The sequence below is a fragment of the Loxodonta africana genome, chromosome 1 (genome assembly GCF_030014295.1).
Source record: "Loxodonta africana isolate mLoxAfr1 chromosome 1, mLoxAfr1.hap2, whole genome shotgun sequence".
Classification (NCBI taxonomy): Eukaryota; Metazoa; Chordata; class Mammalia; order Proboscidea; family Elephantidae; genus Loxodonta; species Loxodonta africana.
In genome coordinates, this window is record NC_087342.1 from 150,796,679 (window position 1) to 150,824,614 (window position 27,936).

Below are 27,936 nucleotides of genomic sequence, written 5' to 3' on the forward strand. Positions count from 1 at the left end.
TAAACTTAAGTTTTCCTACCTTAAGTTCACTTTTTACACTTTCTTATAAAGAAAAGAAAGAACATTTGAGATCTAATGATTGTTTTAAGGAAGAATGTATTTTGATCACGGGTCAGCAAACTGGCCCAAGGGCCAAATCTGGCCTACTGCCTATTTTAATAAATAAAGTTTTACTGGAACACAGCCACATTCATTTGTTTATATACAGAATATCGGTTTTTGAACTACAATGGCAGAGCTGAGTAATTAAGACAGAGACCACATGGCCCACAATACCTAAAATATTTATGATCTGGGCTTTTACAGAAAGTTTCCCAAATCCTAGATTAGATGAAGAACATAAAGCTAGGGTTCTATCTTAAACACCTCAGATCCATGCAGCACCCGGGAGGTTAACAGGTTTTCAATATAATTTCTGAATGAATCAAAGAAAGGGATTCCAGAGCAAGTTTGGGGGAATAAATCTGTCTATAATTTCCTCCAAGAAGTATTATACAAATGTATCTCACATTCTTAAACACAGGTGTTTTAAAAGTTGTATATAAATTTCCATAAATGCCTAAGAGGCTTTTTTTTTTTAATTCCCACAGCAATTTTCCTTGTAAAGTCCCATATTTACCCGTCTATTCATCTTTTTTTTAATTCATCTTGTAAATATTTTTCTTAAAGCAGAGTATCTGTGTGTGAATATTATATGTATACATGTCAAAAATATAGGCATGTATAAATCATTAGCTATCTTTTATTAAGCACTTACTGCATGCTAACTGCTTTAATTATTTCATTTAATCATTTTACAACTCCCCCAGGATAAGAGATATCTCTATCTTATATAAAGACAAGCAAAAGAGGTGTTTTCTCAAGTACATTCAGGTTTATTGCTTCCTTGAAACATGCATTTTTTTTTTTTTTTTGCTAAATGGTTTCTATTTTTGCTCAGAAATTAAACTGGCACACAGAGTTGTGGTTTTGTAAATCTAAAAAATTTCATGACTAGGTGATTTCCCTATCTTTAATGTGAGTAATTAATTATCAACTTTTTACTGACTAATTCATTCAACGAAATATTTATTGCATGCTGACTATGTGCTGGGCACTATTCCAGGCATGGGGGATACAGTGCTTAAAAGACAAACACACTAGCACTTGTGGAGCTTTTTCACTGTGATTATCAATTCATTACAAGGCTTTTGCTTTCCTATTACATGTTATTCCCACATTACGCATAGCCTTACATTTTTCCCTATGTCAAATGTGGTGGTTTTGGTTGTTGTGGTTATTGTTGTTGTGTTCCATCGAGTCAATTTCGACTCAAAACTACCCTGTATGAGAGAGGAGAACTGCCCCACAGGGTTTCCTAGGCTATAACCTCTACTGAAACAGATAACCAGATGTTTTCTCCCAAAGAGTCACTGGTGGGTTTGAAACACCAACCTTTGGGCTAGTTATTTATCTTTCACTTTTCTATTTGCATTACAAAAAAATGTTGATTTGGTTTTTACCTAGATAATGACTGTGGAAAAGCTAAAATTAAATTTATTACAGTATTTACTCTCTCAGCACAAAGGATTAAAACAAATTGTGAGATTAATACTAAAATTTTTATATACTTTTAAGTTTCTACACTTTCACATGGATATTGAATTAACTTACTCTGAAAACTTATAGCTTTTTATTGTATTATAAATTCTACAAATAAACTAAGTACACAGATAAATTCTATCATAAAAGTTCCAATTAGTTTTTCCAGAATATTCTACAGAATCTATGAAAAAGCAGTATTTCACAATTATAAGGCAGTTAAATTCCAATTATACCTTCCATACTCTTACGTAAGTTCTACTGCTACTGTATTTCCATCCAAGTAGAGCTGACCCTTCTCCCCTAGGCATTTCTATTATGTCCAGTGCAGAATGATGATATCTCCCACCTTCATGCTTGGTCCCACTCAGGACGTGAATCATCCCTTAGTCTAGCATATCTACGCTGTATATGCTACCTGCCCGTTAGTCATAGTCACTTAGTACACATCTCGGTTACCAGGTCAACTATCGTGGTATCACAGTGCTTGTGTTCAAATAACACTTATTTACTTAATAACTGTTCTATTTTATTATTATTTACTATTGTTAATCTCTTACTGTGCCCAATTGATAAATTCAACTTTATTACCACTATGTACATATAGGAAAAAACACAGGACATATAGGATTTGGTATTATCTAGTCCCCCTGGGGAAGGACCTCATGCTTAGTAAAATATAGGGTCAGCGAAAAAGCGGAACACCCTTAACGAGATGGACTGACACAGTGGCTGCAACGGGCTCAAGCATAAAGATGACTGTGAGAATGGCACAGGACCCGGCAGTGTTTCCTTCTGTTGTACAAAGGGTCACTATGAGTCGGAATTGACTCTATGGCACCTAACATCAACAACGAATATCCACGGTTTCAAGCATTCACTGGGGTCTTAGAACATATTCTCTGCAGATAAGGGGGGGCTGCTGTACCACTTTTTCTATCTATTAAGTGAGAGGACAATCTTTCTGTAATTTTATCCCCTTTGCTTATCTTTTCACTAACCAAAATTGCTTATTTAAGTCTACATGGTTGTTAGGTACCATTGAGGCGATTCCAAGTCACAGAAACCCCATGTGACAGAGTAGAACAGTCCAATAGGGTTTTCTTGGCTGTAATCTTTATGGAAGCAGACTACCAGGTCCTTCTGCCACAAAACCTCTGAGTGGGTTCAAACTGCCCATCTTTCAATTAGCAGCTGAGCACTTAACTGTTGCCCCACCAGGGCTCATTTTGGTCATATGTACTGGTAAATAAAATGCTCTTCTCATCTCAAGCTGCTCAAAAATTAAAGAATTATATATTTTTAAAATTTACCACAAGAAAAAGAAACAAATGAAAAAAGACATTAAAAAAAAAAAAGATGAGATATTTGGTACTTTGCTTTTTTCAGTTTAAATTTACTATCTAATGCAAACTTCACTGGATTAAAATTTGACTATTTCCTTTTGAGACTATCAAGTATGTTTAGCTTAAGAAAAAATATCTAATGACTCAAACAATTGGATAATATAACTACATTTTAGAGTTACTAATTTTTCATTATCATGATAAACAGAGAAAAGACTGAAGTTGACAAGGATTTCATTTTACTTGGATCCACAATCAACACCCACGGAAGCAGCAGTCAAGAAATCAAAAGACACACTGCATTGCGCCCATCTGCTACAAAAGACCTCTTTAAAGTGTTAAAAATAAAAGAATGTCACCTTGAAGACTAAGGTGTGCCGGACCCAAGCCATAGTGTTTTCAATCACCTCATATGCATGCAAAAGCTGGACGGTGAATAAGAAAGATCGAAGAATAGACTCCTTTGAATTGTGGTACTGGTGAAGAATACTGAATATACCATGGACTGCCAGAAGAAAAGAACAAATCTATCTTGGAAGAAGTACAACCAGAATGCTCCATAGAAGCAAGGATGGTGGGACTACATCTCACATAATTTGGATGTGCGTATCAGAAGGGATCAGTCCCAGGAGAAAGACACCATGCTTGGTAGAGTGTCAGCGAAAAAGAGGAAGACCCTCAATGAGATGGACTGACACAGTGACCACAACAATGGGCTCAAGCACAACAACAGTTCTGAGAATGGTGCAGGACCAGGCTGTGTTTCATTCTGCTGCACACAGGGTTGCTATGAGTCAGAACCTGAGTTGGTTGTTGTCAGAACCTGACAACAACAACAAGAAGAATTTTTCATTGGATGACAACATACAAGTTTTTAAATGGATTCCCAAATTTTAATTTATCATTCTTATTTTACAGATAAGGAAACTGAGGCATAGTAATATTAAAATGACAAAAAGGAAAGTCTTAATTCAGAAACAGTGTTACTTATCTTCCCACTGAATTATTCAGTAATTGTGACTACTCAACCCAAAAACTAAGATGTCAGTGTCTCTTCCCTAGTCCCCTCCTACCTCCCTATTTTTCTCTCCTCTCTCTCTCAACAAGTCCTAATTTCTTTCTTGTAGCAAATGTACAGCAAACAAATCAACGGCAATTTCATGGTTAGTTAAACTTGTCATGTGATTTAGCTAATGCTAACTATAATTTGTAAATATGTAAGGGTTTGAAATTAGAGGTTTATTTAATCAGCTAAAAGAGAATTAAACACCTCCTTTTTTTCATGCTAGGCACCATGCTGGATGTTTTATATATATTGCCTCACTTAATACTCAAAAGAAACCTATGGGCTCATTATTATTAACTTCATTGCACAGATAAGGAAATTAAGTTAAAAAAAAAAAGGTTATGAAATTCTGTCCAACATTTCACATCAAGAAAATTGCAACGGTATTACATGAACACATTTTTGTGATCTTTCTGATACCACACTGCATCAAAGACATCCATATGCTGGACAACAAAATCACTAAGTAATAGTCAATCTTAAAGGGTTCTTTTTTTTTTTTTTTTTAATTCTTTGACAACAGACAAAATGTCATTTTTGGCTTTTCAACTAAATCTCTTTCTTAAAATTTCACTGTAATTATCAGTTTTTTAGTTTTAAAAATAAACAAATGTGTATTTTAAACTACATGAGAATGTGATTTCAAAACTCTTCAGAATACTAGAAACCGTAAGCAGCACACAAAAACAAGTTCTGCCTTTGATTCATAAGAGGCTGGATATGCTCTCTTTATCTGATTGATTCATCATTAAAACTTCCTCTCCTACTCTAGTGCACACTGCCATTCAAAGTTGCTTTTTATGTAACATGACCAGTCAAGCTAGTATGCCTCTTGCCTCTCTTAAATCTAATCTCATTTTAACTTACCAGACAAATACTAGCCTCTTCCTACATCTAGCGCACCACTGTCCAATAGAAGTATAATGTGAGTCACACGTGTAATTTAAAATTTTCTAGTAGCCATGTAAAAATAAGTAAAATTAATTTTTAAAATATTTTGTTTAACTCAATATATCTGACATGTAATCAATATAAAAAACTGAGATATTTTACATTCTTGTTTTCACATTAAGTCTTTAAAATCTGGTGTGTATTTTACACTTATGCCAGAATTAAGAATACCTCATTTCAACTGTTCAATAGCCACATGTAGCTTAATGGATAGTATACTGGACAGTATACTGGACAGGCTTTACAGGACACATACACTCTTTATCACATGTTCTTCTTTTTTACAATGCTTTTAAAATATAAAAACCATTTTAGCTCATAGTCCTACAAAAACAAGCCACAGACCAGATTTAGCCTGCAGGCCATATAGTTGGCCAGCCACTGGTATAGACAAATCCAACAGAGCTACCTACCAAGAAAGAAAGCAGAAATTTGTGTGTGCTGAGGTATATATTAAAAAAAAAATTTTTTTTAATACATATGTGTGTGCACATTATTTCACGTGATAACATTATTGCAGATAGTCCAGAATTAAAGCTAATTTTTAAAGATTATTAACTAAGTACAAAATACAGTACAAACAGGATAATATGATATGCACTATGAACAGATTTTGAAATCAATTAATAAAGCACAGAAGCAGACAACCCATGCTAGAAAAGACTGTGTCATACAAATAAGAGGAACCCATATATTTATTTGCTCCTATACCTAAATGGAAGGAGCCCTGGTGGTGAAGTGGTTAAAGTGATCGACTGCTAGCCGAAAGGCTGGCAGTTCAAAATCACCAGTGGCTCTGAGGGAGATGTGGCAGTCGGCCTCCATGGAGGTTTAGAGCCTTGGAAGCCCTAAAGGGTTGCTATGAGTTAGAATCTACTTGCCAGCATAGGGGTGAATAAACACCTAAATGGACCAATAATGTTTAATATCTGGAAACTGACACTACATTTCATTATATAGCACTGTGCAATTTAAAAGCTATTTTTGTATACACTATCTCATTTAGTTTTAAATTAACCCTATGAAGTAGAAAAAGGCATATATTATTACTATGGCAATTTAACAAACTATGTGCCTTATCCAAACCAGTAAAAGACAGAGAAAGAACAGAAACTAGGTTTCTTTCTACTACTCAGTATAGCTTTTCTAGTACATAAAAGAGAGAAACAAAGCTTTCCTTCTTCTCTTCTCAATCCATCCAATGAACCAGAAGATTATACAGTATCTTTGACACGGAAAAGCACAGAATGTGAAGGTTTAAATATGAAGGTTTCAATCTACAGAAGCTGTAGATTTCTAAAGAACCTAAAACACTGCCATATCTTTCATCCATTCATTCAATAGTAATCCCCCCATTCTATCCTTGGCTTTGCTTTACGAGGTTTCAGTTATCCACGGTCAACCACAGTCCAAAATGTTAAATGGGTACGTAGCATGATGAAATCTTGCACCATTCCACTTTGTCATTCACATAACCTTACAGTATATTGTTATGACTGTTCTATTATTAGTTATTATTGTTAATCTCTTACTGTGCCTAATTTATAAATTAAACTTTATCACAGATACATATGTATAGGACAAAATATAGTATATATAGGGATCGGTATTACCTGCGGTTTCAAGCATCCACAGGGGTCTTGGAACATATCCCCCACAGATGAGGGCAGACTACTGTTTATCTACCAAGCATGAGCACTTGCTGAGCACTGGTGATACAAAAGTATGTAAGACAGATTTGAGCTCTGTTCTTATGATGCTCACAAGGTAGTGGAAAAGACAGAAACAAAATAATTACAAAGATAAAATAACTTCAGATAATGAAAAGTGCTATGAAGGAAACAATATGCTCTAATAGAGGAAGGAGAAGAGTGCAATACTACCTAAAATAGCATGATCAGTGTCTTAGTCATCCACAAGCGGATGGCTCTAACAAACAGAAGCTTATTCTCTCAGAGGATAGGATGCTAGAAGTCCAAATTCAGGGTGCCAGCTCCAGGGTAAGGCTTTCTCTCTCTCTATTGGCTCTGGGGGTAGGTCCTTACCGTCAATCTTCCCCTGATCTAGGAGCTTCTCAGCACAGGAACGCTGGGTCCAAAACAAGCACTGTCCTCCAGGTGCTGCTTTCTTGATGGTATGAGGTCCCCATGTCTCTCTGCTGGCTTCTCTCTTTTACATCTCCAAAGAGATTGATTTAAAACACAATCTAATCTTACAGATAGAGACCTGCCCCATTAACATAACTTTCACTAACCCCACTTCATTTAGATCACAGAGGTAGGATTTTACAACACAAAGGAAAACCGTATCAGATGATTAAGTGGTGGATGATCACACTATACTGGGAATCATGTCCTAGCCAAGTTGGCACACATTTTTGGGGGACACAATTCAATCCATGACAATCAGGGAAGGCTTTTCTAATCAGCTGACACTTAAGCAGTAGTCCATCTGATGGATGTCAAGGAGCCAGCCATCAAAAGAGTGAAGTAAGAGTATTTAAACAAAAGAAACAGCAAGTAACAACGTGTGGTACATTTTAGGAACTGTCAGAAGGCCGATGAGCTCCTTTCAAATAGCCTGTCCAGTTTGTCTGCTAGGCAGCTTTCAACAGAATTGAAGGACAATCTAATCAAGAGGTCTTTAGTAAGACATAACAAGTGATTCAATTATACCCGTTAGTCTTTCACCTAGTGGAATCTTATTTAACTCAAGAAGTGTGGAAGAACAGAAGCACTATTAATTTCAACGTCCTTTCATTAACATTATAGTCTGATGAAATGTTTTTATATTATCACATGAACAAAATATACTATCATCAAAACGATAGAAGCTGCAGTTTGAGGCTACTTAATTTACAGGAAAAGTTTGCTATAAAACCCATGTGGGTAGTTCTCAGTATTAAAGCAGTCAAAATCAATCAGTCCTACCATCTGATAGGAAAATATTTCAAATTAACAAGTTAAAGACATTCTTGTGCCAGTAATCGCACAATAAGGCAGATAGAAAGACACTGACAGACCAAAGCCCTGCCATAACCACGCTTGGATGAAATAAGGTGTTATCACTACCATTTACCATTGCCCTTGTGGGAATCGCCCTTAGAAGGGGCATATTCTTTGATAAAAGCCACAAGATGAAAGAGAGGAAGTCTTCAAAGGAAAAATGTCATCACTTTCAACTTTCTTCCATTGCCCAATCCTACCCAAACGAAAAAAGCCATTGCCGATTCCAACTCACTGCAACCCTATAGGAGAGAGTAGAACTGCCCCATAGGGTTTCCAAGGAACGCCTGGTGGATTCGAACTGCTGATCTTTTGGTTAGCAGCCGCAGCTCTTAACCACTACACCACCAGAGTTTCCTCCCAACTCTACAGTATATGTACATTCATAGCATCCCAACTCAAGCCAAAATACCTTGCTGCTAAATCCAACAGACGCTATTTTTCACTCCTTATTTTACTTATTCTCTATAATTAACATTGCTGACCTTTCTCCTCTTTGTTGAAATTTTACCTTCCCTCAGCTTGAATGGAAGATCTGTCTCCTGTTTTTCTCCTACATCCCTTACCCCCAGTCCCCACTACCTCCTCTACCTAGCAATCTGTCCACAACTCTGTTATTAACTCTATATTCTTTCCCTGGGTAATCTTATATACTCCCATAGCCTTAATTACCACATACCTGCTATTGTATCTTAATCTGTATTTTCAACCCAGATTTTCTCTTAGGCCCAAGATCTAAATGCTCAAATATCTGATTTAGAAAATAATACTGGAATCATTATTCCCTGTCCTTGTGCGTAGAGAATGTGACCCAGCTGGGGCTGGACTCACAAGGACTCACAAGGATGCATCAATTGGGCCCTGAGGTATAAAGACAATAGCTAAAATAATCCTGGAAAATATCTTTTAGGGAACCTTTCGCATAAACCATTCAAACAGAACACAAAAGACTCTCCACTCTTATCTTTTTCTACTAGCATTCAGTGAAGAAAAAATTTGTTGGACCAATGAAGACTCTCCTGACTGTTGTTACTGAAACCTGTACCAATGATTGTTAAGAAGGGCAATTCAAAATGTAGGATCACAGTTTCTAGCCAATCTGTGAAAGGGTGAAGCTTTCAATGGTTCTGCCCATTTTGTAATGTTAATATATACTGAAGATTCTGTAACATTCTTTGGACTCAGGCAGACATGGCTGTGGTGGCATGCTTCCCCGTTTTCTCAGTCTTGCTTATTCTGTAGTTCCAGTGGACTCAAGCAGACATGGCTGTGGCAGCATGCTTGTCTGTTTTTCCCTTTCTTGCCTATTCTATAACATTTCCTTGGATTTCAGCAGACATTAGCTCTGGCAGCATGCCTGTCCGCTTCCAACTTCTGCCTTTTTGAACATATGCCGAATAAAACTTTCTTTCTGCTATACTAAACTTTGTGATGTCTTTACCCTACAACATAGCCAAAGGATGCTAAGGGAATGTATGCAGGAGAGATACCTGACCTACTTTATTCTGTTTGTATCTTGTTTTTGTTTTCTTTCAGAAACTGGTTTGTATTTATACTTACTTAACCAATTGGGAATTTATTTTGCTACGAGATATGTTGAAGCTCTGAATTAAATTTGTGCCAAACTGTTAACCAATTATCCCCAAACCATTTACTATTAATTAAATACTAATCTACAAGCTCCATGAAAAAGAGAGTGTCCATCTTGTTCACTACTAGTTCCTCAGGACATAGCACAGTACCTGACACATAGTAAAAAAACACAATGCTGTTGAGTCAATTCCAACTCATAGAGACCTTATAGGACAGAGTAGAACTGTCCCATAGGGTTTCCAAAGAGTGGCTGGTGGATTCGAGCTGCCGACTTTTTGGTTAGCAGCCAAGCTCTTAACCACTGCACCATCAGGGCTCCTGACAGACAATAAAGCCAAAAACCAAGCCCAATGCCATCAAGTTGATTGCAACTCATAGCGACCTGAAAGGAAGAGTAGAACTGCCCCATAGAGTTTCCAAGGAGTGGCTGAAATTAGTCAGTCACAAAAGGACAAATATTGTATGAGACCACTAGTGTAAGAACTCAAGAACAGGTTTAAACACAGAAGAAAACTTTTTTGATGGTTATGAGGGTAGGGAGCAAGGGAGGGGGGTATTCACTAATTAGACAGTAGACAAGAATTATTTTAGGTGAAGGGAAGGAAAACACACAATACAGGGGAAGTCAGCACAGCTGGACTAAACCAAAACCTAAGACGTTTCCTGAATACAGCCAAACTATTCAAGGGGCTGAGTAATAGGGTTGGGGGTCTGGGGACCATGGTTTCAGGGGACATCTAGGTCAACTGGCATAACAAAGTGTATTAAGAAAATGCTCTGCATCCCACTTTTGTGAGTGGTGTCAGGGTCTTAAAAGCTAGCAAGTGGCCATCTAAGATGCATCACTTGGTCCCAACCCACCTGGAGCAAAGGAGAATGAAGAACACCAAAGACACAAGGAAAACATGAGGCCAAGAAACAGAAAGAGCCACATAAACCAGAGACTCCATCAGCCTAAGACCAGAAAAACTACATGGTGCCCAGCTACCACCAATGAGTGCCCTGACAGGGAACACAACAGAGAGTCCCTGACGGAGCAGGAGAAAAGTGGGGTGCAGAACTCAAATTCTACTAAAACTGCCAGACTTAATGGTCTAATTGAGACTAGAGGGACCCCAGAAGACATGGCTCCCAGACTCTCTGTTAGCCTGAAACTAAAACCATTCCCAAAGCCAACTCTCCAGACAAAGATTAGACTGAACTACATGACAAAATGATACTGGTTGAGTACTGTGCTTCTTAGCTCAAGCAGATACATGAGACTAAGTGGGCTGCTTCTGTCCAGAGGCGAGATGAGAAGGCAGAGGGGGAAAGGAGCTAGTTGAATGGACACAGGAAATACAGGGTGAAGATGAGGAATAGGCTGTCACATTACAGGGAAAGTAACTAGGGTCACATAACAATGCCTGTATACGTTTTTATATGAGAAACTGACTTGAATTGTAAACTTTCACATAAAGCACAATTTAAAAGAAAAAAAAAGGCAACACCTCCTGATGAGATGCACTAAGGACAGATTACTTCTCTAGTGTCCTTGCCAACAATGTGTAGCCTGAATCAAGAAGAAACTGCAAACTAAACCTAATTTGAGGGACAGTCGAAAAAATAACTGGCCAATACCATCAAAAACTGTCAAGATCAGAAAAGAAAGGCTAAGAATTTGTCCCAGAATAAAGGGAATTAAGAGACATGACAACCTAATGCAACATGAGATCGATTCTGGGATGACATTATTGAAACTTCTGGTAAAATTTTAGTAAGGTCTGTATAATACCATTTATTATGTACAATGTTAGATTCTTGATTTTGATCACTGTACTGTAGGTATGAAAGATGTTACATCTGAGGAACTTGGGTGAAGGGCACATGGGAATTCTTTGTACTCTTTTTGGAACTTTTATGTAAGTCTGAGATTATTCTAAAATTAAAAGTTAAAAAAATTAAGCCTTACAAATAAAAAATGCAACCACAAATAGAGCTACAAAAACTGAAAATATTTTTAAAAGTATGATTTTCCTGAAATTCAAGAACTACAATAATTCTTCTACCAAATAAACTTTGATTTCACCTGTTTCTAAGATAACAGTGGGTTAAACCCAGTGAAAACCACACTCACTGCCATAGAGTCAATTCCAACTCATAGTGACCCTATAGGACAGAGTAGAACTACCCCACAGAGTTTCCAAGGAGTGCCTGGCGGATTCAAACTGCTGCCCTTTGGTTAGCAGCCGTAGCGCTTAGCCACTATGCCATCAAGGTTTCCTAACAGTGGGTTAGCGTTTAATAATTTACCAATATCGTACCTATCTATATCTATATCATTTTTAAGAACGTCTGCATTTCTATCTGTCTTAGCCATCTAGTGCTGCTACAGCAGAAATACCACAAGTGGATGGCTTTAACAAAGAGAAATTAATTTTATCATAGTCTAGCTAGAAGTCCAAATTTAGGGCACTAACTTCAGGGAAAGGCTTTCTCTGTCTGCTCTTTAGGAAGGTCCTTGTCGTCAATCTTCCCCTGGACTAGGAGCTTCTCAACACAGGAACCCCAGGTCCAAAGGACTCACTCTGCTCCTGGTGCTGCTTTCCTGGTGGTATGCGTTTCCCTCTCTGCTTACTTCCCTTTCATCTCTTGTAAGATAAAAGATGGTGCAAGCCACTCCCCAGGGAAACTCCCTTTACATGGGATCAGGGTGTGACTTTAGTAAGGGTGTTACAATCCCAACCTAATCCTCTTTAACATAAAATTACAATCACAAAATGGAGGACAACTACGCAATACTGAGAATCATGGCCTAACCAAGTTGACACATATTTTGGGGGGGGGGCACAATTCAATCCATGATACTATCTATATCATTTGGCTTTACACTTAGGAAATATTTCCTATCCTACAATGTTTTAGAATCTGCTAGAAATTAAACTATCAATCAACTCACAGTTATCTCCAGGCTAATGCAAAATTCCTAGGCAATATCTTTTATTGCTTACTATACCCAGGCCACATACTCACCCTCAATTTCAAGCTCCTTAGGTCTAAATATTGTTGCAAGATACCACAAATGGCCAATAAACTATGAAATAAGAATAATAAAAAGAAGTCCTACACTCTCTCCTCATGTGGCATTAAAGAAAATGGAGTCTAGGTTGTTAACATAGCTGTTAATCAGCTGTTCTAATTCCAGGGCCTCCAAGACCATTCTACAGCACCCCTAAGCTCTTTTCACTCTAGAAATTACAGAAAGTCCCATGCCTTTGGCCCTAAATCCTACTACCTGAAAGAGAGGTTTTACACTGGTCCAGAAAGTCTTGCATACAATTTTTTCTCCCAAAATAAAGTATCCTAAGACAGAGTTGCCCCACATGTCTTTTAGTTTGTCCTACTGTGGGGGTTTGTGTGTTACTGTGATGCTGGAAGCTATGTCACTGGTATTCAAATACCAGCAAGGTCACCCAAGGCAGACAGGTTTCAGTTCAGTTTCCAGACTAAGACTAGGAAGAAGGACTTGGCAGTCTACTTCTGAAAAGGATTAGCCAGTGAAAACCTTATGAATAGCAGTAGAACACTGTCTGATATAGTGGTGGAAGATGAGCCCCCCAGGTTGGAAGGCGCTCAAAATACAACTGAGGAAGAGCTGCCTCCCCAAAGTAGAGTCAACCGCAATGACGCTGATAGAGTCAAGCTTTCTGGACCTTCATTTCCTGATGTGGCACAACTCAAAATGAGAAGAAACAGTTGCAAACATCCATTAATAACTGGAACCTGGAATGTATGAAGTATGAATCTAGGAAAACTGGAAATTGTCAAAAATGAAATGGAATGCATAAAGATCAATATCCTAGGCATTAGTGGGCTGAAATGGACTGATACTGGTCCTTCTGAATCAGGCAATCATATGGTCTACCATGCCGGGAACAACAACTTGAAGAGGAATGGCATTGCATTCAAAGTCAAAAAGAATATTTCAGATCTATCTGAAGTGCAATGCTGTCAGTGACAGGATAATATCCAAACACCTATAAGAAAGAGCAGTTCATACGACTATTATTACAATTTACACACCAGCAACTAAGGCCAAAGGTGAAGACTTTGAAGATTTTTACCAACTTCCGCAGTCTGAGATTGATCAAACATGCAATCAGGATGCACTGATAATTACTGGTGATTGGAATGCAAAAGTTGGACACAAAGAAGAAGGATGATCGGTAGTTGGAAAATATGGCCATGCTGATAGAAACGATGCCGGATATCGCATGACTGAACTTTGCAACACCAACAACTTCTTTATCGCAAATACCTTTTTCACCAACATAAATGTCGACTGCACACGTGGATCTCGCCAGGTGGAATACACAGGAATCAAACGGACTTGTATGTGGAAAGAGACGATGGAAAAGCTTAATATCATCGGTCAGAACAAGGCCAGGGGCCAACTACGGATCACACCATCAATTACTCATATCCAAGTTCAAGTTGAAACTGAAGAAAATTAGAACAAGTCCATGAGAGCCAAAGTGTGACCTTCAGCATATCCCACCTGAATTCAGAGACCATCTCAAGAACAGATTTGATGCACTGAACACCAGCTACCAAAGACCAGATGAGTTGTGGAATGACTTCAAGGACGTCACACATGAAGAAAGCAAGAGGTCATTTAAAAGACAGGGAGAAAGAAAAGACCTAAATGGATGTCAGAAGAGACTCTGAAACTTGCTCTTGAACATCAAGTTACTAAAGCAAAAGGAAAAAACAACGAAGTAAAAGAGCTAAACAGAAGATTTCAAAGGGCAGCTTGAGAAAACAAAGTAAAGTATTACGACGACACGTGCAAAGACCTGGAGATAGAAAACCAAAAGTGAAGAACATGCTCAGCATTTCTCAAGCTGAAAGAACTGAAGAAAAATTTCAAGCCTCGGGTCGCAATGCTGAAGGATTCTACAGGGAAAACGTTAAACGACACAGAAAGCATCAAAAGAAGATGGAAGGAATACACAGAGTCTCTAACCAAAACAAGTGGTCAACATTCAACTACTTCAGATGGTAATATATGATCAGGAACCAATAGTGCTGTAAGGAAGAAGTCCGAGCTGCACTGAAGGCATTGGCAAAAAACAAGACTCTGGGAATTGATGGAATACCAATTGAAATGTTTCAACAAACGGATACAGCGCTGGAAGTGCTCACTCATCTATACCAAGAAAGTTGGGAGACAGTTACCGAGCCAGCCAACTGGAAGAGATCCATATTTGTGCCTATTCCCGAGAAATGTGATCCCACCGAATTCAGAAATTATCAAAGAATATCATTAATATTATATGCAAGCAAAATTTTGCTGAAGAGCATTCAAAAGCGGCTGCAGCAGTACATCAACAGGGAACTGCCAGAAATTCAAGCTGGATTTAGAAGAGGACCTAGAACCAGGGATATCATTGCTGATGTCAGATGGATCCTGGCTGAAAGCAGAGAATACCAGAACGATGTTTACCTGTGTTTTACTGACCATGCTAATGCATTCGACTATGTGGACCACAACAAATCATGGAAAAAGTTGCAGAGGATGGGAATTCTGGAATGCTTAATTGTGCTCATGAGGAATCTGTACATAATCAAGAGACAGTCATTGGAAGAGAACAAGGGGATAACGCATGACTTAAAGTCAGGAAAGGTGTGCGTCAGGGTTATATCCTTTCACCATACCTATTCAATCTGTATGCTCAGCAAACAATCTGAGAAGCTGGACTATATCAAGAAGAATGAGGCAGCAGGATTGCAGGAAGACTCATTAACAACTTGTGATACACAGATGACACAACCTTGCTTGCTAAAAGTGAAGAGGACTTGACACACTTACCGATGAAGATCAAAGACCACCCAGCCTTCAGTATGGGTTTCACCTCAACATAAAGGAAACAAAAATCCTCACAAATGGACCAATAAGCAACATCATGATAAATGGAGAAAAGATTGAGGTTGTCAAGGATTTCATTTTACTTGGATCCACAATCAATACCATGCGGGCAGCAGTCAAGAAATCAAAAGATGCACTGCATTCGGAAAATCTGCTGCAGAAAACCTCTTTAAAGTGTTGAAAAGCAAAGATGTCACCTTCAGGACGAAGGTGCACCTGCCAAAGCCACAGGGGTTTTCAATTGCCTCACAAGCATGTGAAAGCTGGGCAATGAATAATGACAACCGAAGAAGAATTGATATCTTTGAATTATGGTGTTGGCAAAGAATACTGAATATACCATGGACTGCCAGAAGAACAAACAAATCCGTCTTGCAGAAGTACAGCCAGAATGCTCCTTAGAAGCAAGGATGGCGAGACTTGGTCTCATGTACTTTGGACTGTTATCAGGAGGGACCAGTCCTTGGAGAAGAACATTATGCTTGGTAAAGTAGAGGAGCAGCAAAAAAGAGGAAGACCCTCAACAAGATGGACTGACACAGTGGCTGTAACAATGGGCTCAACTATAACGATTGTGAGGATGGTACAGGACTGGCAGTGTTTCATTCTGTTATACATAGGGTCGCTGTGAGTCAGGGCAGACTCGACAGCACCTAACAACAACAAGACAGAGTAGGTATTCAGTAAATACTTAGGGATTTTCCTTTTGTTTTTGGTGAAGCATGGTTCAATGAGAAATGAGATATTTCCATTATCAATAAAAACATCTTAATTCAAATTACTCTAGCCAGTCATCCAAAGTCTGACAGTACTGTACTGAGACACAGAGAAAGGAGTATACAATCACAGAAGAGGGAAAATAAACAAAAGTAGGATGGCCTAATACGAGTGACTAATTTCACAGACTGTAATTTTACCCAAGGATTCCCATGATCACAGGCTGGATATAGTAGAGACGGCAATGTAGAAAATAATTACCCAAAATATGAAACTCATCAGAGATTAAGTCTGTGTCTCAACTTGAAATCCCCTAAAGCCTAGAAAATAGGCACCTTGATCCTCACCTTTTCACTCTTTCTTCACTCAAAGAAGATAATAAACCCCATCTGTTAAGACGTTGTTATGTATCTATTAAAAATATATGGCACAAAAACATTCTTAACTTCTGCTAATTCTTACTACCAATTCAATAAATAGATTCCAAACTTATTCTAATCCAAAAATAAATAATAGGTATAATACTAGGATTCTGCAAATAAGTAACAATGTTAACTTTTATTTATTCCTTCAAAAAAAATCCACTCTGAGAAAAAAAAGGCACAGAACAGGCAAATAATGTATCCATCCTTGTACACTCCTGGAAGTAGACAAGGCAGACTTATCTTTTCATTTTATCTTTCTATACTGTTTGAATTTTTAATCATGTATTAGTAGTAATTTTTAAAGCTAATTCATTTTTTAGTAAATTCAAAATAATATGAATAAATGAACATGTATATGTAAAATACATCTGTTACCTATTTTTAGTATACCAAGTATTAATATTAAAAACAATAACTGATATATAACTAATAGCAAAAGGTCAATACTAAAATAATGACAGTGCTTATCTCTAGGTAATAAAACCACTATTTATTTTTTATTTTCCTCTTGTATTTGTTATTTTCCAAACTATGTTTAATGAACCCTGTCTTATCCATGAAATACTAAAAACAGGACAGAAAAGGCTAAATTGAGAGATTGTTTGCAACAAATGAAAACTGAAAGAAAATGCTCTGTTACAGCCTCAAATAATTAAAATAAAATTTAATAAAATACTTAGATATCCTAGAGAGCATATCATGTTGAAATATCATTATATTTACCTAGTATTGAAATCAAGTAGTCTCTGCCCCACTCATGTCTCCATATGTATCTTTTAAGATCACCACAAGTTACATATAGATATCATGATACACAGGGTACACGTGCCACTCTAAGACATTTGAGGCATTTAAGGCCATATTTGAGGAAAACTTTCCATAGAAAATTAAAGGCAACGTACATCATCTTCAAGATAGTATTTAAGAAACTAATATACATATTATGCATTCCTAATTATTCTAAAATGTTTTCTTCATTACAAAAGTTAATAGGACTTCTATATTAATAACTGTTAAAATAATGATTTCAGTTACTATAAAATTTGCTCAGTTAATAAATATATAGAGTAAAAGTATAAAAATTATAGATTCCAAAAGAAAAACAAAATGGTATTAAGGAAGAGTAAAACATTAATGAGTATTAAAAAACTTAGGAATATGAAATTTGAAATGACACTTTGCTGTAAGGATACAACTACCCTAAGGATGTTGTAAGGATACAACTACTTTTTGTTAATACAAAAAGTATTAGCAAAGGATTAAGACAAAAAGGATAACTACTACTCAAAGGAACAAAAAATTGAATAAATTAGGGAGTTGGTAATTTTTTGATTATAAACTAACAACACATCTGTTAACTTCGGAAGTGCCCAACAACCATTAAAGACATGTGGTGGACAGCAGACATGAAAAACACAATATTCTCAAGAGAAAAGGCTTTCAAACTTAGCATCTGATAGAGATTTATGTCTCTGAAACCAAAAATTTAACAGAATGAAAGATAACTGCACTACATGGCCAAAAATACTATGCCTGACAAAAACTACGTTATTTTTGAAACAGGCTTTTTTGCTGATCGTGTCAGAAATCCACACTCCCAACAGTGTGAACCTTCCCTAACAACAAAGTAATATACTTCAAGCATTAGGGTTATTTATATACTTTTTTTTTTTTTTTTAGAAATCTAACTTACCGAGTACCATCTGCTTTCCAGCTTACTTTATATGGCTTCTGTTCTAAAAGTTTAATATTTTGCTTGTCCATGGAAACAGGCTGTGCTCCAGGGAATCCAGACCTGAAATGAAGAACATTTTATTAGTATTATCACTGGTATCCATACAAAGCAATACATTCCTTACATCAATCTCATATGAGTCACATATTTATCACAATGTTCTCCCTATCACAAGATTAGTATATCAACTGGAATAACAGCAGCTTTCACAAGAATGCTAACAAAAGGTTATCATTTCCTTGACATTTTAGAATACAGGTTAACTAGGTTCTAAATTGTCCCTGCTATACTATAAATATTGAGTTAATACTTAAATATTAATATACATGATCTAAACAATAAACCAGGTATGTTTACAAGTCTTTTATGTCAGGGAGAAATTTAAATCTTGACTTAACTACCTTATATTATTCTAAATCCAACATGACACAGCCAACTTGGCATGGCAAATTTCTGTTCAAAAGATGCCCAGAGGTGACAAAACAGGAGAAATATAGGTCAAGTTTAAGGTACGCTGGCAAGGACTGAGCATAATAAAACCAATATTATTTCTTCATCGTTTTTTATCTTTTATTTAAAATTATTTCTAGATGATATGTCTGATCTGTATGGACCAGTCACAGAAGTCCTTTATATAAGGCATTGACATTATAAATTTTTAACAATACTCCTATTTCATCGTGTTTAAGCTATATTACAATTTTCTGCCATAGACATGACCACAGACCAAGTCCTGTGAGCAGCAGACAAGCGCAGTGAACTTTCTCCTGGAGTCCTATCCCATGAAATATTATCAAGTCATAGTGAGGAGCAGAACATATTTAAAGCTGATTATCCCAGACTTCTGATTAAAGAAAAACTGGAAAATGAACCAAATTCAAGTTTCACCTCTTCTCCCTTAATAAATTGGTAAAACCAGCCCAAATACGAATCAGCAGTAGTAGAATCAAAGACACAAAACAAATACCAGATAGTGACAAGAGTAATTTTCTATTCTTTTAGGAAGACATGTGAGTCATCTACTTTTGACTCAACTGTCTGATTACTGCACTGTTTGTCTAGAGAAAAAGCTGATAAACTCTTGTTTGGCATCTTTTCAAGCGCTCTCTTTAAATATACAAACTTCAAGGAGCAAAGAAGGTATGCCATTGGTTGTATTAATTTTAAGTGTTATAGAGTAAGAACAAATCGTTGTTAAAGCATTAAAATGTTAATTACCCTTCCCAGGCACAGAACTGATGACACTTCTGCTGTACCTCTCCCAACTTTGGCTGAGTCGTTACTTGAGTTACACCTTTAACAGTTGCACCTTCCAAGAAAATAGCACCCTTAAAATAAAAGGAAAAGAAAAATATTTTTATTACAGTTCAAATCCATTTGCCAAGAAAAGGCTGAGAGAGAGATTAGTTTATTTTCACAAATTTGAACAAGTCAATTTATGGAACAGAAATGGTTTACTCCAGGGGGTTCTCTAAACTCTCCTGGGATTGTATACTAGTTTTCCTTAATCCAGCATGCGATTTTTAATGTGCATATATAGCCCAGTGTCTATGTCATACTGTCTAAGAAGTCTACGGGCACTACTTAGTAATCTTAACAGTAATAATAATGTATCTATTCTTTCTTGAGAGCCAGGAAGAGTATCTCACATTTTACATACATTCTCTCTAATCGATAACTCTGCAAAGTAGCTTGTATTGCATTTATTTCACAGATGAGTACCTGAGGCATAAAGATCTTATATAATTTATTCAAGTGGTAGAAATAAAATCTGAACCCAGGCCTACACTATATTATACCATTCATCAATAATTCTCACCTGGGGAGGGGGAGAAAAGTTACATCATTGGTAGGGCACAGACTTTAAGAGGATAAACACCCAAAATCTGTAACTCCATAAACTAAAATAAGGGTAACAGCAGGGTAAGCCACAGTGATTGGATGTATCAACACGAAAACTAAATATTACTCATCATTGAATTTTTAATCTAAATTCTTTAGCTTAGAACTATATAAAGTGTCTTATTGTATCTCATAACAAACATTTTTTTGAAATATGACAGAGAAGTGAAGCAGATGGAAAATTTATACATCAAACAAATAGAGAAAAATCCTGAAAATTTTAAAGTAAAAAAAAAAAAGTCTAGATTTATGCTATAATTATTCTCAGACACATAAGAGAGCTGGCATCAGTCTCAAGCAAAATCTATAAAACAACTCTAGCTGTTAACGTAATTAGGGGATAAAAAATATGGTCTACAAGCTGCAATGATCAACCTTCTGGCAAAAACTTGGCAACTCAACCACTTAGGAAGGGAAAAAAAGAACACTTAATAGTTGGTCCACGTACATCTTTTTCAAAGCTAGAAGAGTCCTGAGTCCTTCCATCATACACTGGTCCTGCTTTTTGCCCCAATTCTCAATCCCTTTTTATAGTTATCTAATCTGTCTTCATGTCCCTGGATGGCGCAAACAATTTGCACTCAACTGCTAACCTAAAGGTTGGCAGTTCGAACTCACCCAGTTGTATTGCAGAAGAAAAGGCCTGGCAATCTGCTTCCAGTAAGAATACAGGCCAGGCCATAAACGCACTATGGACTAGATCTACTCTGTAACACATTGGGTTGCCATGAGTTGGAATCAACCTGACAGCAACTACAACAACAATCTGTCTCTTACTTTCCTTAAACAAGCATACTTCAGGACTTCATGCTCCAAAGGATCAAAGAGCAGCATCCCTCTCGTATTAAACCATCACCTCTCTACCAGAGGAGCCCCAGTGGTGCAGTGGGTAGGCACTTGGCTGCTAACCAAAAAGTCTGTGGTTCAAGCCCACCAGCCGCTCTACAGAAGAAAGATGTGACAGTCTGCTTCCTAAACATTACAGCCTTGGAAACTCTATGGGGCAGTTCTACTCTGTCCTATAGGGTCGCTATTTTTAAAGGAAAGTTCAACAAAGTGGATATCATATACACTAATGAAAAAGAGAAAGCATTCAGAGAGTTCACTACTCAGCACCTTTGTTCTGAAGGTGCTAGTATGGTAGCACAGGAGATTTTTCAAGTTTTGCATGAAGAAGGTATCTAGCTTCACTTATGAACATGTGTTTTCTAAGCAAAGTTAAGAAATTAATAATTTCTGAAGCTGGCAAAATAAAAGCAAAGGTCAATTTAGCGTAGATTAGTCCTAAAAGGACAAATATTATCTCCTTTTTTAACAAATAATAAAAAGGACCAATACATAGAAAATACGATCACAGTTTAACAAAGTGTTTTCCGACAATATTAATATAGAAATATTTTGTCTATAAATTGAATAAGCTGGATATTTTAATAGGTAAATATATTTTAACTTAAGAGAGCCAATAAATATTGAACATCAATACAGATCTAATAAATACTGAGTTTGTTTATAAAAGACATCTAATCATCTAGCAAATGTCTATCATCTATTTATTTCTTCCTTAATCTTTCCTATAATGGATAAACCTATTACTTTTTTTTAGCTTCCACTATTTTCTTCAGAGCATATATTATTAAATAAAAAGAAAAGTACAAATAAGTCTAATAAAAACAACTTTATGGTATCTTAATTGGCTATTTACTGTCATTACAATAGCTTCCTTTGACAAAATATCAGTTTTATATTATTCAAAATTATGCAACATTTCCAAGAAAGACCACCAATTCTAAATATAAACAGCAACGTCGTTAAGTCTAGAACTATTTTCAAACATACTATAATTAAATTTTAAAGCCAATGACATTTTCACTTTTGAGCAAATTACTATTCCAGTTTGCAGAACAAAGAAAAATCAAAAGTTAAAAGAAAACATATGCTTAAAATGGAAGAAGTGTATTTTATAAACAGAATCCGCCAGTCCTTAAAATGTAATTTTGTATGGCTTCTACTCTGTCCTATAGGGTCACTATGAGTTGGAATCAACTTGACAGCAATGGGTTTTTTGGTTTTACCACAAACCGGAGAAAAAGGAATGAGTGACTCATTAAAGGGAAATTTAGAAAATTATTACAAAAGATGGGGGAGGGGCAATTCATACGTGAGAGAGCGTTGTGTGTGTATGGAGAGAGTATATTCAAGTATGTATCTATAATAGACACATTCCAGAAATGAAGAAAATGTATCAATAGTTTTATTCAAAGCAATGATCCCAGACATCAATTCAAAGGTGCAAGCAACATAACTATACGTCATATTCTTCCAACTTAGTGATGGCATCTGCTCAAAACATGAATAAAGAAGGTGTCTTAGGAATGTTAGAGGCCAAGCATAAGATGTGTGCCTCTGTTATAAACCCAAACAGGACTATCAGAATTCACTATACGGACTCCATTGTTTCAAATAATGATTATATCAATATAAAAGTCAGGAAAGAGGACTTTATTTAACAAAAATAAACTCTCAAACCAAAATAACTTCATTTTGCCAAGAGATGTGAGCCACAAAAAATTAATCACTCTTGGATTGTCTTTCACTATCTTCATATCTAAGAGAGGGAGATAACGACAAAACTGAATATATGTATGTAAATGCACAGAAAAATTACCATCTAGACGGATAATCAAAAAGTAGACAGCAGCTAGAGATAGGCTGAAGAAATACCTTCCCTTTGTACTCTACACACTCCCCAATGTTTGCATTTTTATTTTTCAAAGAAAGCCAATCTTTACGGCATTTGTAGAAAGTTTAAAATTAAGTAACGATGGCAGTGGGTTAGTGGGTAAGTAAATAGGGCAAATAATTTTCCAAGAAGACAAAATGCAAGTGCTAGTGAGAAAGTTGAAGATTATTAAGTAACCTCTTTAGTTTTCAAACTTTAATGTAATTATATTACTTTTATAAGTAAAAAATATATTTACTAATTCATATTTACTAATTATGATTTGGAGCCCCTGTGTCACCGTGGTTAAGAGCTCAGCTGCTAACCAAAAGATGAGCAGTTTGAATCCACCAGCTGCTCCTTGGAAACCCTATGGGCCAATTTTACTCTGTCCCATAGAGTCGCTATGAGTCAGAATCAACCCAACAGCAATGGTTTTAACTATGATTTGAATAAAGAAAACTACTACTACAGGCTTTCTAATTTTTTTTTATAACATTGGCTTTGGAATTAGAAGCATAAATATTCCCAAATTTTACCGTTTCAGAAATCAAACCTAATTACTTTAGCCAAAAAGGAGGAAGGGAGGATTTCTGCTTTCAGTAATGGCAGACTAGCTTATTTAGAGCAATACTGCAGCCAAGAGAAAAACCTAGACAAAATTTAAAAGCACCTATTTGAAGACATCAAAGAATGAGATGGACAGTATGGACCTGAACAGCCATGAACTCAGAAGAGAAGGGAAGCACTGTTTCAAAAATGGTAGCCGAGAGGCTAAGACACAGAAAGAGCTTTAAACAATCTCACAGGCCTGGGAAAACAAACACTGCCGTTCCAGGTTACCAAGGAGGAAAGGTCCTGTTTAGCACTCCGTACTTTCAGTTAGGATCCCCAAAGGGCTATACCCTAGGAGTAAGAGTGAGCCAAAAACAAACCAGCCCCCAAAAGCTAAAGCCCAAGATCTGCTCCTAATGCAGTCTAGGGAAAAAAAATACTCTCTGAAAGAAGATAACATTACATGTGTTTTCATATATAATGTCCAGTATTCGATCACAAATAACCAGGTGTGCAAAAAAACTACAAATGACTAGAAATCAAAAGGACATGAACAGAAGAAGAAAAAAAAAAGACCCACAAGAGATAAACATGTAAGAGTTATCTGACACAACTTTAAAATAACTGGAATTGGTATGTTCAAAAACTTAAATGACAAGATGAAAAATTCCAGTAGAAAACTATTTTAAAAAATAAAATGGAACTTCTAAAAGTGAAAATAAATTAAAAACTCAATGGATGAATTTAACAAAAGCATAAACAAAGGCTAAAAAGAAAATTAGTAAACTGGAAGATAGGTCAGAAAAAATATCCAAACCAAAATATGAAGAAACAAGTATGGAAAATACAGAAAAAGACATTAGAGAGAATTTTTCTAAAAATTGTGCAAATGGAGTCACAAAAGGAGAGCAAAGAGAGAATGGGTCAGAAATAATACCTGAAGAAATAATGGCCAAGAATTGTCTAAAACTCACATGAGACTATGTTGGCATCTCCTGTCTGAAACGGAGATGAGAGGGTAAAGGGGGTCAGAAGCTGGCCGAATGGACACGAAAAGAGAGAGTGGAGGGACGGATTGTGCTGTCTCATTAGGGGGAGAACAACTAGCATATAGCAAGATGTTTATAAATTTTTGTATGAGACCCCAACTTGATCTGTAAACTTTCACTTAACACACAATAAAAACAGAGATTGACTTAAAACACACATACATACACAAAAAAGAATTGTCTTAAACAAGACATCTAGCCATAGATTCAAGAATCACTACAAACAGCAAGCAGAATAAAGACCAAAAAATACACAATGGCATCAAGATAAAATTGCTGAAAATCAAAAACAAAAAGAAATTACTTTCAGAAAAGCAAGAAAAAGACAGTTGACTTCTCAACAGAGTGGATTATGGAATATCTTCAAACTGCTGAAGGAAAATAACTGCCAACCTAGAATTCTATATTCAGAAGAAACATTCTTCAAAAATGATGGCAAAAATGAAAAACTTTTTTACACAAATGCCAAAAGAATATGTCACAGCAGACCCACACTAAAAAACATACTAAAAGGAGCTCTTCAGGTAGAAAGAAAAACTATTCCAAATGGAAGCACAAAAATCCATCAAAGAAGGGAGAGCACCAGAAAGGCTAAATACGTGAGTAATCTAATGAATATTATCTTTATAAAAAAATAATGTCTTGTTGCTGTTGCTGCTGGTGTGTGCCATCAAGTCGATTCTGACTCATAGCAACCCTATAAGACAGAATAGAACTGCCCCATAGGGTTTCCAAGGAGCAGCTGGTGGATTCAAACTGCTGACCTTTTGGTTAGCAGCCTGAGCTCTTAACCACCTCACCATCGGGGCTCCAATATCATCTCAGGAGGTTTACAACACTCATCAGAATTCAAATACACAATTCCAGAGAAGGCAGGAAGACATAAATGAAATTCAAGGGTTCTAAGAGTCCTGCATTGTCTAAAAAGTGGTAAAAGTACTAATATTCATCAGACTTTAACAAGTCAAAGATGCATACTGAAATCTTGGATAACCACTAAAATAATAGTAAGGAAACATATAACTAACAAGCAATGGGTTCAGGGGATGGAATAATAAAAACTAATGAATTAACCATAAGGAAGACAAAAAGGAACTGTAAGTATATGGTAATTTATGTAGTGACTATAATTTATACACTGAGTATAAATTATATTAGTACACTAAATGTACATGGACTAATCCTCCAATATGGCAAAAATTGATGACTGGATAAATAAAAACAACAGCATGATGCTCCTAAGAGACAAACCTTAAGAATAAAAAGGTTGAAAGCAAAAGAAAAGAAAAAGATATTTCATGCAAACACTATCCAAAAGCTTGTTCAACCATACTAATATCAGGTATTTCACAATGATGAACATTAAGACACTGTACAGATAAAACAATTTCTTACACACATTTACACGTACGAAATATCATCTCAAAGTACATAAAACAAAACGTGACAGAATGACAGAAGAAACAGGTAAATCCACAGTCATAATGGGGAATTTTTATACTCCTTGTCTTAGTCATCTCGTGCTGCTGTAACAGAAATACCACAGGTGGGTGGCTTTAACAAAGAGAAATTTGTTTTCCCACAGTCTAGGTGGCTAGAAGTCCTTATCCAGGGTGCCAGCTCCAGGGGAAGGCTTTTTCTCTCTGTCAGCTCTAGGGGAAGGTCCTTGTCATCAATCTTCCAGGAGCTTCTCAGCGCAGAGACTCCCGGTCCAAAAGAAGCATCATTTTCCTGGCTCTTATTTCTTGGCGGTATGAGGTCCCCGTCTCTCTGCTCGCTTCTCTCTTTTACATCTCAAAAGAGACTGACTTAAGGTACAACCTACTCTTGTACATTGAGTTCTGCCTCATTAACATAACGGCCACTGATTTCACCTCATTAGCATCATAGAGGTAGGATTTGCAACACATAGGAAAATCAAGTCAGATGACAGAATAATGAACAATCACACAACACTGGGGATCACGGACTAGCCAAGTTGACACAAATTTTAGGGGGCGACACAACTCAATCCATAACATTTGACCCTTTGGCCACAAAAAAATCCGTGTCCTTACCACAGGTAAAACACATTTACTGTGTCATATCATAGCAAAAGTTTTAAATCAACTCCATGTCCAAATCTCAACTCCTGCAAAATTCTTCTTCATCTGTGAAAGCTAGAATACAAATTATCTACTTCCAAAGTACAACGGTGGAACAGGCGAAGGTAGACATTTCCATTACAAATGGGAGAAACTGGAGGGAAAGAAGGGAAAACAGGCACCAAGCAAGTCAGCAGAACACATTACATTAGCTTTCAAGGCTTGAAAATAATCTTCCGTTCCCTAAGACCATTTAGGCAATGGCCTTGCCCTCCAGACTCTGGGTGTTAGCCTTCCCCCAGAGCTGAAAGAAAGAGAACGCCTTCCCCTGGAGCTGGCACTCTGAATTCGGACTTCTAGCCTCCTAGACCGTGACAGGATAAATTTCTCTCTGTTGAAGCCATCCACTTGTGGTATTTCTGTTATAGCAGCGTTAGATAACTAAGACACTCTCTTAGTATTTGACAAAATAAAACAGAAGAAAGTCGGTTTGGGATTTTATTTTAAATGTCATATTTATTTTCCCAAATGAAATATGTCCATCTGAGCTGGAGTTCATTCGCAACTATAGGGATTTAATGGTACTTCTAATATAAAATAGATGTTATCCTTAAGACCCTATAAACTCGCCCAAAAAAAAAAAAACCCCACCAAAAAGCCTGCAAAATTTATCCTGTTTTGCAAAATAATAAAAAGTCTGTTTTAAACTCTTTTACATAACCAAATATCAAACCATAATTCAAAAACACATTAAGGTCATGATTAATGTTATTCTAATAGAGCTGAATTCCCTTACAAAAATGTCATAAGACAAGGTAATCAATCTGTATTTTGTGCTATGCTATTTATTAGACTTTCTTTAGAAAATGATTATTTTTCTTGGTATGTGATTCAGTAATCTGAGACATCTAAAGCCAGGAAATAATGAATTAAACTAAAAATACAAGTTTTTTTTTTTTCCCCATGTTTCAAAGTAATTTATACTTTTCAGTGGCCTTATCCAGAGCTAACAACAAACAACATAGTCTTGAAGTTTAAAATGTATAAATACACTGTTAAACCAAAGTTTCTCAAACAGGGGTTTTAAATAAAGTAAGTCCAAAATAATCAAGCTATTGCCTTCCTGGCCTATGAACCATCATCTACTAATACATGAGCTATAGTGTTTACAGTTCATCCATGACATACCATACACCTTAATTTTAAGCTTCATTAACACTTAATTATTCCCACACTTCCCTAACTTTACCCTTTGGCCTATACCATATACTTGTGTTATGTACAAGTACGACCAGTACTT

At 36.5% G+C, this 27,936-nt stretch overlaps 1 protein-coding gene across 10 annotated transcripts in view; it reads right to left on the reverse strand.

The window, feature by feature from the left end:
* The window catches only part of RNGTT (RNA guanylyltransferase and 5'-phosphatase), a 351,931-nt gene that overhangs the window by 290,551 nt on the left and 33,444 nt on the right, over window positions 1-27,936 (reverse strand). For all 10 annotated transcript variants that reach the window (XR_010322529.1, XM_064288922.1, XM_064288898.1 and 7 more), the window contains exons 7-8: window positions 19,546-19,655; window positions 18,286-18,387 (exon numbers count right to left, since the gene is read on the reverse strand). Coding sequence is in view for 9 of the 10 variants with exons in the window: in XM_064288922.1 (XP_064144992.1) it covers window positions 18,286-18,387; window positions 19,546-19,655 (212 nt within the window). In the remaining variant the exon portion in view is untranslated. The remainder of the gene's footprint in view (window positions 1-18,285; window positions 18,388-19,545; window positions 19,656-27,936) is intronic.